The 15,756-nt window shown below is 49.6% G+C and overlaps 1 protein-coding gene across 1 annotated transcript in view; it reads right to left on the reverse strand.

Moving 5' to 3' along the window:
• The window catches only part of SH2D4B (SH2 domain containing 4B), a 1,068,102-nt gene that overhangs the window by 371,622 nt on the left and 680,724 nt on the right, over window positions 1–15,756 (reverse strand). The window contains exon 6 of the mRNA XM_086920157.1: window positions 10,744–10,801. Within this exon, the coding sequence (XP_086776283.1) occupies window positions 10,744–10,801 (58 nt within the window). The remainder of the gene's footprint in view (window positions 1–10,743; window positions 10,802–15,756) is intronic.

A 15,756-nucleotide genomic window follows, 5' to 3' on the forward strand; every position in this document is an offset into this window, starting at 1 on the left:
GGGTGGGTGGCTGTGCTCAACGGCGAGTGACGAGTCGGACACAATAAGTTATAAAACGTACGTTTTTTACAGTGAGTGTGACTGATCGATGACTGTGTGCAGTGTGTGTACAAACGGTACAGTTAGAATGCGTATTCGTGTGCGGAGTGCACGGTCATGGTGTGAGTGTGTGGTAAACCCCCGGCTCTTGCAAATTATGGTGAGCTGCAGTTCCTGAACGATACTGACTACAATAATAATATACCCAAATCAATCAAATAAATATATGAATGTGGAATAAATAGTTTTGGAATGTGTTATTTTAACCTTCATGTACCCACACAGCAGCGTATTGCATACTTGGGTGCAAGATTATCGCCAGACGCCAGCAACATTTAAGTTACTGTCTGTTAGGCGTTTAAGATTCTTCAGGAAAAGTCACGAAATAACCACGTACGTAAGCATCTGGCCAGACCATCTCATACCGGACAGTACCGGCCCTGAAAGCACTGGGTGGTGTAACGTATTGCTAGTAGGACCACGTCGCCTCTTTGGACGAATAAGCGCTAGGCAACATCTCAGTCACAGCTGGAAAGTGAAACCAGTCACCTTGTTGTTCCTGCCACCTCGCCTCCCCATTATTGTCCACTTGCACTTAAAATGGAATCACAAATTTGCTAGCATTCGCGACATGAATTTGCAATTCTATTAAGGACACGGAGGCGAGGATTATGCTTCTCAATCTTTACTAGAAGCTCACAGCAGCCAATGGAAATGCTTGCTTTTCATTCAAGTATAACGTTAAACTGCATATCCCATCATGCCTTACACATAACCACGCCCCCTTAGTCCATAAGAGGCCTCAGCCTGCCGCCATCTTCCTCTTTCTTGCGGCGAACAGCTCCAACCGAACTTTGGAAAACTCCAGAACACTTCCAACGGGAAGAAGAAACAACTTCAGGCGAACCATCCTGGCATTCTTTGAGGCTCAGTCACTCTTTTTTATCAGAACCTGAAAGAAAGGATAAGAGACCGTAACCACCATAACCATCTGGGTGGGCAAGCATTTATAACTTCATATACAATGCCGGGTGGGATTATCCTCGCCTCCGTGTCCTTAATAGAATTGCAAATTCTTGTCGCGAATGCTAGCAAATTTGTGATTCTATGGCAGGACCGGAGGCTTCTGATTATGCACGTTTAATGCTTATTGAAAACAACAGAGGTAATATCCCCCACCGGCTTATAATAAAACGTTTTGAAGGTCGATTCTGACGACCAATCTGCACAATGCATAATATCATGAATGCTGGAGCCCAACATGAACGATTTCGATGCCATAGCACCCCTGACAGAATGCGCACCAAACATGGTGATATCAATGCCTGCTTCTTCCATCACAAAACGAAGCCATCTGGCAATGGTGGCCGCAGCCACTGCTTTGAACGGCTTTTGTATGGCTATCAAAAGCTGCGAACAGCCCTGAGGCCTAACTGCCGCAGTACATTCCTCATAAGTCTTTAGACATTGAACGACACATAACTTTTCATTCTCCTGAAATGCATTATAAGACACATGTGTAGACAATGTTTTAGTACGTCTAAAAATCTGAAAAGAAACTCCTTCCGGAGTAAATACTCTACCTGTTATGTCCAGCGCGCGTACGTCCGATGATCTCCTGCACGCCGAAAGGCAAAGTAATATGGCCAGCTTTGCTGACAGCTGTTTTCTGGAAAGAGACGGGTTAGCTGGCCATTTGTCAAATAGGTCTAAAACCCGCTTAACATCCCACAAACAAGAATATTTAGGTTTAGGGGGATTTTCTACCCTAATACCTTTCAACAATTTGCACACGACAGGGTGCATACCAATTGGTCTACCATCTAGCTGAACATGGCCCGCTGAGATGGCAGATCTGAAATTGTTGACCGATCGATAGGCCAGGCCCTGTGACGCCTTATCCGTCAGGAAGTTTAGCACATGGGGTAAGCCGGCCCCCACGGGATCCAAATGTCGTTCCACGCACCAATCCACCCAACCTTTCCAGGCCGAGGAGTATCGTTTCCTCGTGGAAGGAGCCCAGGCCTGCTTGATGAAGTCTGCAGCCCTGCTCGAAATCCCTGGCACTTGCCACTGTTGCCTGAAAGCCTCCAGGCCATCAGCCGAAGTCTGCCCTCCATTATCAAAGGATGCCTCTCCTGATGAGGGCCCAGCAATAGCATCGTCGACTCCGGGAGGAGTCTGGGTAGGTCGCAGCTCCACTGCATCAGCTTGGGGAACCAAGATTGGGACGTCCACCAAGGTGTCACCATGACCACTTCCGCATTCTGTCTGATTACCTGTGACATCGCTCTGGGGATCAGCAAGAAGGGGGGGAACGCATACTGTACCCCCATTAACCAGTCTTGGAGAAAGGCGTCCGTCGCCCGAGCCAACGGATCCGGTCTCCAACTGAAGAATCGAGGGATCTGGAAGGTCAGCCTCGACGCAAATAAATCCGTCTCGAACGGACCCCAAATGCTCTCCAGCCACTCGAACATCCTCGGGAGCAACTTCCTGTCGCTGAAGTCCCTGAGGTACCTCGAGTTCCAGTCCACTACCTGATTGGACTGACCCGGGAGATATTCCGCAATGACCGAGATCTGGTTGCGGAGGCAGTAATGCCAAAAATCTTTGGCTATCTGCACAAGCATGGACGACCTCGTGCCTCCTAACTTGTTGATGTACCTCACCGCCAAAATATTGTCCAGACGCAGGAGGATACAGCAGGATGTCTGCTGTGGGGATAACGTTCTCACCGCGAACGACCCCGCAAGCAGTTCCAGACAATTGATATGAAGAGAGAGCTCTTCCGGGGACCATCGTCCTCCTGTGGAGATGTCTCCACAACACGCGCCCCAGCCCCATCGGCTGGCGTCGGACTCTATTGTGACTTCCGGGAGGGAACCGAAGATCGCTCGGCCATTCCAAGCGTCGACGTGTCCCAACCACCATTGCAATTCTGTCCTCACCTCCTGCATGAGGGGAATGCTGTCCGAATATGATAGACCCTTCTGAAGATGTCTGATCTTCAACTGTTGCAGGGCCCTGTAATGAAGCGGGCTCGGGAAGATCGCCTGGACTGAAGACGCTAGAATTCCGACCATTCTCGCCAGCGCTCTTAGGGAGACAGACTGGCTGCTTAGCAGTTTCCTGATCTCTTTCTTCAGATCCCAAAGTTTGTCCTTCGGAAGGCACAACTGGGCTATCACCGAGTTCACCGTGAAACCTAGAAAATCTATAACTTGTGAGGGAACCATGACCGACTTCCTGGTGTTCATCACAAAACCCAGATCCTGCAAAATAGTCGTGGTCAGCTGGAGGTGCCGCAAAAGAGTCTGCTGACACTGGTCCACTATCAGTATATCGTCGAGGTATATGATCAGACGAATACCCCGCTCTCGGAGATACGCTACTACCGGCTTCATCACCTTGGTGAAGCACCAAGGAGCCGAGGAGAGCCCGAAAGCCAGAACCAAATATTCGTATCATTGGTCTCTCCACTTGAACTGAAGAAACCTGCGATGCGGGGGAAAAATTGGAATAGAGAGATATGCGTCTTTCAGGTCCAGCCGGACCATCCAATCCCCCACCTGCAGCAGATCCGTTAAAAGATGGATGCCCTCCATCTTGAAATGGTTGTACGTCAGGAACTGATTGAAGTCCCTGAGATTTAAAACTAGTCTGTTTCCACCCCCTTTTTTCTGAATAACAAATATGTTGCTGCAGAAACCGTGAGGGCTGCGAATACTTGGTGCAATCGCGTGCTTCTGCAGCAAGGCCGCAATCTCTTCGTCTATAAAACTGGCCTCTAGTTGGGAAAAATGGAGAATTGGGGGTACGCTTGACTGAACAGGACGTGAGTAAAACTCCAAGTGAAAACCCTGAACTGTCTGTAAGACCCAAGCATCCTGTGTAAGGTCTTTCCACCGCCCCAGGCAGTGCTGAGTCCGACCCCCCAGAGGAAGAAGGGAATTATCTGAAAGTCTCACCTGAGCTCTGTTGGTGCTTGAAGTTCCCCCTGCCATTTCCAGCTTGGTATCTGTTTTTGCTGAACCTCCTACGGGAGGGGTAGAAGGTCCCTCTCGGGTGGAGTCAAAGTCATTTCTGCCCCTTCCGAAGTCACCTCTGTGGGGGCCAGGAGGACCTCCTCGGCCTGACGAGCGACCCCCGCCTCGTCCGGTCCTGTGAAAAACACCCTGGTTGAGAGCGCGTTTGATGCCCGACTGGGCCTTGTCCAACGCCGTAAAGGTACCTACATACTTGGAGACGTCCTTGACGAACTTGTCACCAAACAGAAGACCTTCTGCAAGGGGTCCCGGCTCTGCGTCAGCGAGCTCTGTTAGATTCGAGTCCATCTTTATGAGCAAAGATTTTCTTCTCTCTGCCGAGACGGCACAATTTGCGTTGCCCAAAAAACATATGGCCCTCTGGGCCCATCCAGCCAGCACGTCAGGATCTATGATGACCGAGGTCTCCTTGGCTACAAAGGCCATCTCTAAGATCTTTGCCAAGGGGCCGATGGCATCCAGCATCTTGTCCTGACACCCCTTCCAGGCCCTGTCCAAACCCCTCTTCGGATCCTTAGTGAACTTCTTTAGAAAGGTAAGAAGGTTGGGGTCTATCTCCGGCGTTTCCGCCACCTGATTTGGGATTTCTGGTCTAGGGCACTCTGAGCGCAAACGATTTCTCACTTCCCTAGGGAAGCCCTTACGTAAATTTTCATGAATATAAGCCTTGACCGCCGTAGGCGGCATCCAGTCTTGTGATCTGGGGTGTACTATTTCCGATGGGTCAAAGGTGAAAGGTGTATGCGCCGGCGCGAGGCTCTTGGGCTGCGCCACCTTTGCCTTCTTTGGAGGGTTGCGATCCTCTGAGGTGTCAGTGTCCGTATCCGTGTTGGTACCAGTGTCCGTGTCAGTATCATGGACCCTACGCTTAGCTGTGGCTTTGCCCCCTGCGTAAGAATGGTCCGCCGTGTCCGGCAAGGTAGCTAAGGCTTGCGTGTGAGGCCAAGTGGCAGTGTCCCCTGAAGGAGGACCCGAGGTGGACGCCTCGCTCTTCTTCTTCTGAGGTTTGATGAAGCCATGTCTCTTGGCGAAACCTTCTAGTTGTCATCGTATGGGGCGAAGGGCTGAAGCCAGTGACTGTTGCACTGTCTGTGGGACAGTAGTCTCCATCGCCCTGTTAACGGAGGACTGGACCGAAGCGTCCAAAGCACTAACCAGGTTGTCCTCCAAGGCAGCCGTCTGCCGAGTCTCAAATTCCTCCTCCTCATAGTACCCCTCATTATATTGCTCTTCAGACATTCTGTTGTACTGGGAACTATTCACCCTATAGGCTGTGGACACACAGAACCAGACACAAGGAGGGTCGGGGGGGGGGTCAGCCCACTCAGCACACTAAACTTTCACTACCTTCAACCCCCTCAGCAAAAGCTGTAGTCAAGGTGGGCCAGAGACCCAGGCCACTGCAATTCCTTGAGCGTGTGCGCGCTCCAAAACGGCCTTTTCCAGTATTTTACAACCTCACCAGGCGATCACCAAGGCAGAGGGACCCTTCCTAACACTCCGATGGCAAAAGCGCAAGTGAAACTATAAACGCGGGTCGCGCCGCGACGTACAGCCCAAACGCGACTGAATCCTACCAAAAACCAGCCCAATTCAGCGCGTTTTGGGCGCCCGTCGCGGCCGAGAGCCACCCGGCCTGTACGAGCGTCAGCGGCGATCAGGGAAGCCGGCTGCGCATGCGCTAGACGCGCGAACGCTATGGGGAAACACCGGGACCAAACAGGCTCAATAAGCAAATAAAGGCGTCCGTCTGCCTCCGGTCAACGACCGACGCTACCCTCGCGCCTATGAAGCGCGCTCTTGCCACAATGAGGAATCGATCTACAGAACGACGGGCACTGAGGCGCCCCGCCGAAGCACCGCTACTCCCCCTGAAGAGGTAACAACCTCAAGGCATACAATATGTAGAACAGTGCCAGTTAGATAAAAAACCATAAATTAAACATGCACAAATTAGCAGATATAAACACAGAGGGAGTAAACAAGGTGCACTTAGCTCTGTGAGCAGCAAAGAAAGAGGAAGATGGCGGCAGGCTGAGGCCTCTTATGGACTAAGGGGGCGTGGTTATGTGTAAGGCATGATGGGATATGCAGTTTAACGTTATACTTGAATGAAAAGCAAGCATTTTCATTGGCTGCTGTGAGCTTCTAGTAAAGATTGAGAAGCATAATCAGAAGCCTCCGGTCCTGCCATAGAATCTGATGTGACAGGCCAGGCGCACAACAAGGAGATTCTAACTGCACACATACTAATTGCTAAAGTTACTAATTCTCATTTCAAGAATCCTGCTTCCAGCGTAACGTTGTACATTCTAGTTTTCATTCAACTACACACCTCCCACCAGTCGAGATAGTATACAAGAATTCAAAACAGGAATCGGGACATTGCTGGTTTTCCACTGAAATATAGGACTAGGAGCAAAAAGCGATCTAGCTGCAAATCCGTGAAACAGAATCATGCAGCGAGCAAAGTGGACAGCGAACCTCGCACTCTTCGAATCAGATCCTGGGCAGTGACTGACAAAACTGGGGTCTAAGGGCGCACATTACAGGAGCGTCTGCTACATTACTCAAGGTCATGTTTTTTAAGGCAACAGGAGGCTTAGTGATTTGCCCAGAATCACAGGATATTCTTTTGCCGGACGCTGAGAGTGAACTCAGTCTCAAGGAGGCCGTTCCTCTGTTCCCTGTCAGTACAATCTCGCTCTCTCCGTTTGGCTGTTTGATATCAGGCATTCATAATAATTCGAATATTCTGCTGTGTGCACATTGTGTTCCTATTTCATTGCCGTGCACATTTTTTTCGCAAAATATTTCGTCCGGAGATGAGTCTTTATTTTATTTTCATACCTACCCAGACCTGGCTCTCTTCATCCTCCTCTGTTTCTATCGACCCTGCAGTTGCACATTTATATTTTGGGATTTTTCATGTAGATTACGGCCACAGCAATCTTGCATTAAAAAAAGATGACTCGCAGCACAATTTCGTTCAAGCCGCCACTGAAACAAGGTGCTAGGGCACACTTAGAGCAGAACACATTTAATATATGCGGGCCGGTTCGACGGAGGAAGTTAAGGAGCTTTCTTTACAAGTAGGTTCCATTGTTTCCTAGCAGGGTAACTAATATTGACTTAATTTACAGCTGTAGGCACACTGATTGCCAATTATTGCAAGGCAATGGAGTTAAGTTATGTTATTGAGTATTTGCAGGGTCACTGGAATTGTGTTGCAATGTAGACCCAAATTATGCGGTAGGGTTGGGTAAATTATGTGGCCTGTGAGGCATATTTTGCAGCATAATTTAGTGAAAGTCTTGCTTCATTATTATGTCATTTTTACGTGTTGGCGCTCTGTGGCCAAGGGTTTCACCACTTTAGTATCAGTTTCACACTCACATGAAGAAAGTTGACAAGTCAAATTTTCCACTGCGCAGCAACACATGTTGCTGTGTTTTCTGTAACTTTTGAGCTACAAATATTTTTTTTGTTAAAATCTGCAAATTTTGCATCAAATGACTGATTATGTGGCAAATAAGGCAAATCAATTTTACCACTTTAGGGCCGACTAGTGCCTTAAGTGGTTGATGAGCTGCAGCAGCACTATTTTACTCTATTAGAAACTGGTAAATAGTTGTTTATGACTGGAACTTTGAAGGAATGTGCTGCTTTCGGCAGCAAATATATCAGCGTTTGTTGACCTATCTCTAGTAAGCCACAAAATATAACACAGTAACATGCACAAGGCAACTTAACACCACAATTAAAACATGACATCACACATCACAACGACAGTCAAAACAGAACACAGCGCAAAAACTACAATACAACAAAATAAAAATCACATTTAAATAAAGCAGCACAAGACAGCAGCATGAATAAAACAGTAGATGTCACCAGCACAACAAAATGCTGCAAAGCAAATGTGTTATTATTTAAATTTGCAGTAAAATGTACCATTTTGTCCTCTGTTTCAAATTTTGTTCAGTGAGGGGCTCCCATGACAATCTATTCCAGTCATGTTCGCTCATTACGGCACACCAATTTCAAAAGTCACCAGCCGCCACTGATTCACCTGTAAATAAAACTTGTCTCTTAGACGGGGTGGCTCATCCAGCTATGGGTGCAAGTATAAAATTTGCAACCTGGAATATCGCTGGCCTTAAAAATAAAGTAGACGACCCGATCTGGAGAGAATTTATAGGTGTGGCTGATATTATTGGGCATCAAGAAACATGGGATACAGGGAACATTTTTAGCTTAGATGGTTATTCTACCCACTTTATCCCTGCATATTTACAACAAGGGGTGGTGAGGGACAGAGTCTCTGAATTAAGCAGAAAGCTCTCACCCAGTCAAGAGATCAGGGCTAGATCCAACACCGTTTTTTAGCTCACTGCACCATCCCAGTTTCAGAACCTGGCTGTATGCAAATTAGTCTGTTCCTGTCCCAGTGCATGATGGGAACAGGGCAAACCAAACTACAAAAGCCAATTCTTACACTGGGAAGGAAACAAGCTCCCGGGGACCGGTTTCTGGCATTACAGCCGTCTTCGGCCCGGTTTGCTTGAATCCTGATGGTGCAATGAGCAAGGGTCTCACATCTGAGAATACCCTTCCACGCTTAGGGTGGACAAAAATATTTACAACAAGGGGTGGTGAGGGACAGAGTCTCTGAATTAAGCAGAAAGCTCTCACCCAGTCAAGAGATCAGGGCTAGATCCAACACCGTTTTTTAGCTCACTGCACCATCCCAGTTTCAGAACCTGGCTGTATGCAAATTAGTCTGTTCTTGTCCCAGTGCATGATGGGAACAGGGCAAACCAAACTACAAAAGCCAATTCTTACACTGGGAAGGAAACAAGCTCCCGGGGACCGGTTTCTGGCATTACAGCCGTCTTCGGCCCGGTTTGCTTGAATCCTGATGGTGCAATGAGCAAGGGTCTCACATCTGAGAATACCCTTCCACGCTTAGGGTGGACAAAAATATTTACAACAAGGGGTGGTGAGGGACAGAGTCTCTGAATTAAGCAGAAAGCTCTCACCCAGTCAAGAGATCAGGGCTAGATCCAACACCGTTTTTTAGCTCACTGCACCATCCCAGTTTCAGAACCTGGCTGTATGCAAATTAGTCTGTTCCTGTCCCAGTGCATGATGGGAACAGGGCAAACCAAACTACAAAAGCCAATTCTTACACTGGGAAGGAAACAAGCTCCCGGGGACCAGACACTCTGTTCATCACCACCCCCCTTTTTGTAAATCGTTTTTGGCCACTATAGGTGTGGCAGGGTATACTCAGACATGAGTCCCTTTCTCACTGCTCCATCAGGATTCAAGCAAGCCGGGCCGAAGAAGGCTGAAATGCCAGAAACCGGTCCCCGGTAGCTTGTCTCCTTTCTGGTGAAGAATTGGCTAGGTAGTTTAGTCTGCCCTGTTCCCTTGATGCACTGGACCAGGGACAGACTGATTTGCATATAGCCAGGTTCTGAGCAGGGATGGGGCAGTGAGATAAATAATGGTAATGGATCAAGCCCTGATCTTTGGACTGGGTAAGAGTGGTCTGTTTAACTCAGACACTCTGTTCATCACCACCCCCCTTTTTGTAAATCGTTTTTGGCCACTATAGGTGTGGCAGGGTATACTCAGACATGAGTCCCTTTCTCACTGCTCCATCAGGATTCAAGCAAGCCGGGCCGAAGAAGGCTGAAATGCCAGAAACCGGTCCCCGGTAGCTTGTCTCCTTTCTGGTGAAGAATTGGCTTGGTAGTTTAGTCTGCCCTGTTCCCATGATGCACTGGGCCAGGGACAGACTGATTTGCATATAGCCAGGTTCTGAGCTGGGATGGGGCAGTGAGATAAATAACGGTGATGGATCAAGCCCTGATCTTTGGACTGGGTAAGAGTGGTCTGTTTAACTCAGACACTCTGTTCCTCACCACCCCCCTTTTTGTAAATCACTTTATCCCTGCAGTAGCATCTAATATGGGGAGGGCGAAGGGTGGGCTGGTTACATTAATTTCGGCTACCATCATTGGTGTCGCAAGGAGTGTGCAGTGAAAAGTGACGCATCGCTGTTTTCACGCAGCGATGCGTCACTTTTCATAAATGAGGCCCCAGAGGTCTAAGAAGACTGAAAGTAGAAAGCGGCAATCAGAATAGTGAAACATTGTTTTTTGAAAATCGAGACCAAGAAAGAGGCCATGTTGCCTGTAATTATCAAATATGACCCAGAGGCCAAATTGTCAGAAGGCCTCAGAGATGGTTTGAATAAACAAGATTACCAAGAAGCATCAGAAAGACCACTACTTTCCACATCAGTAAGTTCCACCAATGGTTATTATGTTGCCACCTTCCTAAAACCACCACCACCGTTCGATACCACCACAAAGCTTGGACAGAGGCATTTGAGTATTTCATTGATGTGCTAAACAAAGCAGATAACAAGAAGATTTTCAAATTCCTTAAGAATCTTGCTGATAAAGGTGTAAAAGAAGTCATACAGAAAATGCAGCGAGCTGACAAAATTACATATCGTCAGATTAAAAAATTCTTGAATCTCAAATTCAATTCAATGCCGAAAGCAGATTATAAAAGGTACATTTTCAGTCAAGAATGACAAAAAGTTGGTGAAACTATGATTGTATATATGTTTGTAAACAATTGTAATTCTTTATTTAACAGAGGGGGAGATGTAGTGTTGTGTGAGTTAGCAATGACTGAACACTTTTGGCTCCTGATGAACTCCGTAGAACTGCAACATCAGTGTTACAGCGTAATAAAGGGAAAGCATGTTTACAATGTTGAGCGCTGTTACATATAGATGACTATAGACGTGCAATATAATGCACTGTGAGTACCGTAGTCATTAGAGGGTACCCAGACTAGAGAGGACACTACAATATGCTTGTCCCGAAGCGGTCGCTCACCCACGCTCCCACGCCTGCTTGCCTACCTCATTGCTGCCTGATACCCTGCTGGACCCGTGTTTTGAGTGCTCTCCCTCTGCGCCTGGTATCGTTTCAGCTAAGCGCTTTTCAGTGCCCTACCTGCGCTAAATTTACTTTCACTTCTCTTTGCCAGACATTTAGAAATTGATTCATTGTTGTAGAAGCTGCTCGTTTTTGGTGCTGTTTGCGCTGCTCTGTGCATGAGACTGCTCTTGTTAACTGTTTAACTGTGCTTGCCGACCCTCGGCTGTGCCCCGTTTCGTTTATTCATTAAGAGGCCATTTTTGTTGTTGTTGTTGCCTCCACTCCCAGCCCGTGGCTCCTCCCCGCTCCCGCCTCCCTGCTGACCCTCCCGCCCACAGACAGAGTAAGTGCGTCCCTCCTCCCCTCCTAGCGCTGTGACCACCTGGGCTTGTCCCGAAGCGGTCGCTCACCCACGCTCCCACGCCTGCTGCCAGCTTGCCTACCTCATTGCTGCCTGATACCCTGCTGGACCCGTGTTTCGAGTGCTCTCCCTCTGCGCCTGGTATCGTTTCAGCTAAGCGCTTTTCAGTGCCCTACCTGCGCTAAATTTACTTTCACTTCTCTTTACCAGACATTTAGAAATTGATTCATTGTTGTAGAAGCTGCTCGTTTTTGGTGCCGTTTGCGCTGCTCTGTGCATGAGACTGCTCTTGTTAACTGTTTAACTGTGCTTGCCGACCCTCGGCTGTGCCCCGTTTTGTTTATTCATTAAGAGGCCATTTTTGTTGGTGTTGTTGCCTCCACTCCCAGCCCGTGGCTCCTCCCCGCTCCCGCCTCCCTGCTGACCCTCCCGCGCCCCTCCCCCCTCCCCATCCACATATGACAGATGCATTTGCGTGCAGCGGTCGCGCCCCATTCGCGCCGAAAGTGCGCCAAAGGTAAGCCCGTCTACGCCCGTCCGCGCCAAGCCCGCGCCCAGCGCCAGACCCCCTGGTCCCCGTACCACCCACCCCACCCGCACTACATACGACTCCTCCACCCTCTTAGCCCTAAACCCCGGCCGACTCCCCAACTGCACCCAAGCCGCTCCTGGACACACCCATGGACCGTTCACATGCTACTCCTGCAAGTTCGACGGCACCAAGAACAACTCCTCATCCACGAACACAAAACAGAGATCTGACACCAACCACCTACAATGCATCCTGCTCAACACCCGCTCGGTCCACAGACACGCCATCGACCTTTGGAATCTACTAGACACCATCTCTCCGGACGTCGCCTTCCTAACAGAAACATGGATGAACACCTCCTCAGCTCCAGACATCACCATCGCCATCCCGGAAGGCTACAAGATCATCCGAAAAGACCTCACCAACCAAACAGGAGGAGGCATCGCTATCGTCCATAAGAATTCCATCCGCATCTCAACCAGCTCAGACATCAACCTCGCTAGCGCCGAGCACCTTCACTTCCAGATTCACACCGACCCCAAGACCACACTCAGAGGCACCCTACTCTACAGACCACCAGGTCCCCGTGCACAATTCATTGAAGACATCACTGACTTCATCACCCCACACGCCCTCCCCTCCGAGGACTACATTCTACTGGGAGACCTCAATTTTCACCTAGATAATAGCAACGACAGCAACGCCACCACCCTCCTGGACAATCTCACCAACCTCGGACTCACACAACTTGTTAATACCCCCACTCACTACGCAGGTCACACACTCGACCCTATCTTCACACCACAGTTCTCCATTGGACGGACCACAGCTGCGTTCACTTTACCTACAAAAAGACCACAACCCACAACCATCCTCAACCCACTTTGCGAAGAAACTGGAACAAAATCACCATCGACCAGATCTCCTCATCGCTTCTTCAAAACCCCCCTGCCCACTCTTCGAATGCCAACCAAGCAGCCACCAACCTCACTCAATGGCTAACCAACAGCGCCGACAACCTAGCACCTTTGAAAAAACGTCAAATCAAACTTGGCAGCAAAAACGCCCCCTGGTTCAACGATGATCTTAAGAAATCCAAGAAACTCTGTTGCTCCCTTGAGAAGGCCTGGAAAAAAGACCCAAACACCAGCACCAGGGACGCCTTCAAAAACGCCACCCGCATACACCACCAACTGATTCGGACCGCCAAGAAAGCCTCATTTAAAGACGGACTAGACAACAACGTCCACAACAGCAAGGAATTATTCAACATCATCAAAGAGTTTACAAACCCCACTGCCAACTCCAAAGACGTCACTCCCTCTCAAACACTTTGCGACTCCCTAGCTTCGTTCTTCCACGACAAAATCGCTGACATTCACAACAGCTTTGACAACTAACCCGGAGACCAACCCACCCAACCTTCTGCCGTACCTCCACCCCCCTTGAACATCCTTAACGACTGGAACCCAATCTCCACTGAGGACACCATCCACCTGATGAATTCCATCCATTCAGGATCCCCCACAGACCCATGTCCTCACCACATCTTCAACAAAGCAGATTCCATCATAGCACCACACCTCCGAGACGTCATCAACTGCTCCCTCAACTCCGCCACCTTGCCGGATAACTGGAAACACGCCGAACTCAGCGCCCTTCTGAAAAAACCCACAGCAGACCCCACCGAACTCAAAAACTACCGCCCCATCTCGCTCCTACCATTCCCGGCCAAAGTCATCGAGAAAGCTGTCAACAACCAGCTCGCCGCCTTTCCTCGAAACTAACAAATCCCTCGACTCCTCACAGTCCGGCTTCCGAACCAACCACAGCACTGAGACCGCACTCATCGCTCAACAGACGACATTCGGACTCTACTGGACAATGGAGACACAGTCGCCCTCATCCTCCTCGACCTCTCCACAGCCTTCGACACAGTCTGTCATAGCACCCTATTACAACGCCTCAGAAACATCAGTATCCAAGGAAAAGCACTGGAATGGATCACCTCGTTCCGCACAGGAAGAACTCAGAGAGTTCGCCTCCCACCATTCAAGTCAGAGGCCACTGAAGTCATTTGTGGCGTGCCACAAGGATCTTCACTCAGCCCCACCCTCTTCAACGTTTACATGCGCCCCCTTGCAGCCATCGCTCGACAACACAACCTCAACATCATCTCCTACGCTGATGACACCCAACTGATCCTCTCACTCACCAAAGACCCTAACACCGCCAAAACCAATCTACATGAAGGAATGAAAGAAGTAGCCAAGTGGATGAAGCACAGCCGCCTGAAACTGATTTCAGGCAAAACAGAAGTCCTTATCTTAGGTACCTCCCCCTCTGCCTGGGACGACTCTTGGTGGCCAGAGGCCCTTGGGAAAGCACCCATCCCGACGGACCACGCACGGAACCTAGGCGTCATCCTGGACTCCTCACTCTCGATGACTAGACAAGTCAACGCCGTTTCATCATCTTGCTTCAACATTCTTCGCATGCTCAAAAAAACATTTCGCTGGATCCCCACCAAAACTAGAAAAACGGTCACCCACGCACTGGTTACAAGCCGCCTGGACTACGGAAACACCCTATACGCCGGTACCACCGCAAAACTTCAGAAAAAACTCCAACGCATCCAGAATGCATCAGCCAGACTCATACTAGACATCCCGCGTAAAAACCACATTTCTGGTCATCTGAAAGACCTCCACTGGCTCCCCGTCAATAAGAGGATAACATTCCGCCTCCTTACCCACGCACACAAAGCACTTTACGAACTTGGACCAGAATGCCTCAACACACGACTCTCCTTCTACACCCCCTCCCGCCAACTTCGCTCTTCCAACCAAGCCCTTGCTTCTGTACCTCGCATCAACAAATCCACCATGTGGGGAAGATCCTTCTCCTACCTAGCGGCTAAAACCTGGAACACACTTCCCACTCACCTTCGCCTCACTCAGAACCACCTAGCATTCAGAAAGCAACTTAAAACCTGGATATTCGACAAGTAACTCCCCACCCTTCTCCAAGCGCCTTGAGACCCTCTGGTATGTAGCGCGCTATACAAATTATTTGACTTGACTTGGCCTTAATAAAAAGATTATGGGCCCCCTTAGGATGGCGGGCGGGCTTTGCCCGCCCGCCATCCTATCGGAAATCGGGACCGCCCGCCCTAAGGGCGGGGGTCCCACACGCACCATTAGGATGTGCCCGCCACTGTGGCGGGCACATCCTGTATTTTTAGTATTGTGGCGGGCGGAGCTCTGTGCTCTACCCGCCACAATACTAAAAATGCTTTGCAGCATTTACATAATCAAAGCGGCAGGCACCGCGCGGTGCCTACCGCTTGATTATGTAAATGCAGGGGGGTACCACGTGTGCCACCCCCCTTTGGCCTTCACTCTGGGGGCCCACAGGGGGCCCCCAGAGTGAACACCGCATGATTTTCCGTGGCGGCATTGCCGCCACGGAAAGGCATAGAAAAATGCCCATTGTAATATTGCGGGCGGTGTCTGACAGACACCGCCTGCATGTTACTCGTTTTTCCGCCCCGGCCGCAAGGCGACAGGGGCGGAAAAGTGGCGGTGGTGTTTGGCTCCGCTGCGGTCCCCCCCGCCATTGTAATGTGGCGGAGGGGAGAAGGGTGGCAGGCGGGCATTTCTGTCGGGCGGATCGCCACCGCCACCATGGCGGTGGCGGTCCGCCCGACATCATAATGGAGCCCTATGTGTCTCTTTTCCACCGGACAATGGTCATAATGATAGGGCTTGAAAGGGACTAAGCAAAATCCTATTTTGAGCAACTGTC

This window comes from Lissotriton vulgaris, chromosome 5 (genome assembly GCF_964263255.1).
Source record: "Lissotriton vulgaris chromosome 5, aLisVul1.2, whole genome shotgun sequence".
Taxonomy (NCBI): Eukaryota; Metazoa; Chordata; class Amphibia; order Caudata; family Salamandridae; genus Lissotriton; species Lissotriton vulgaris.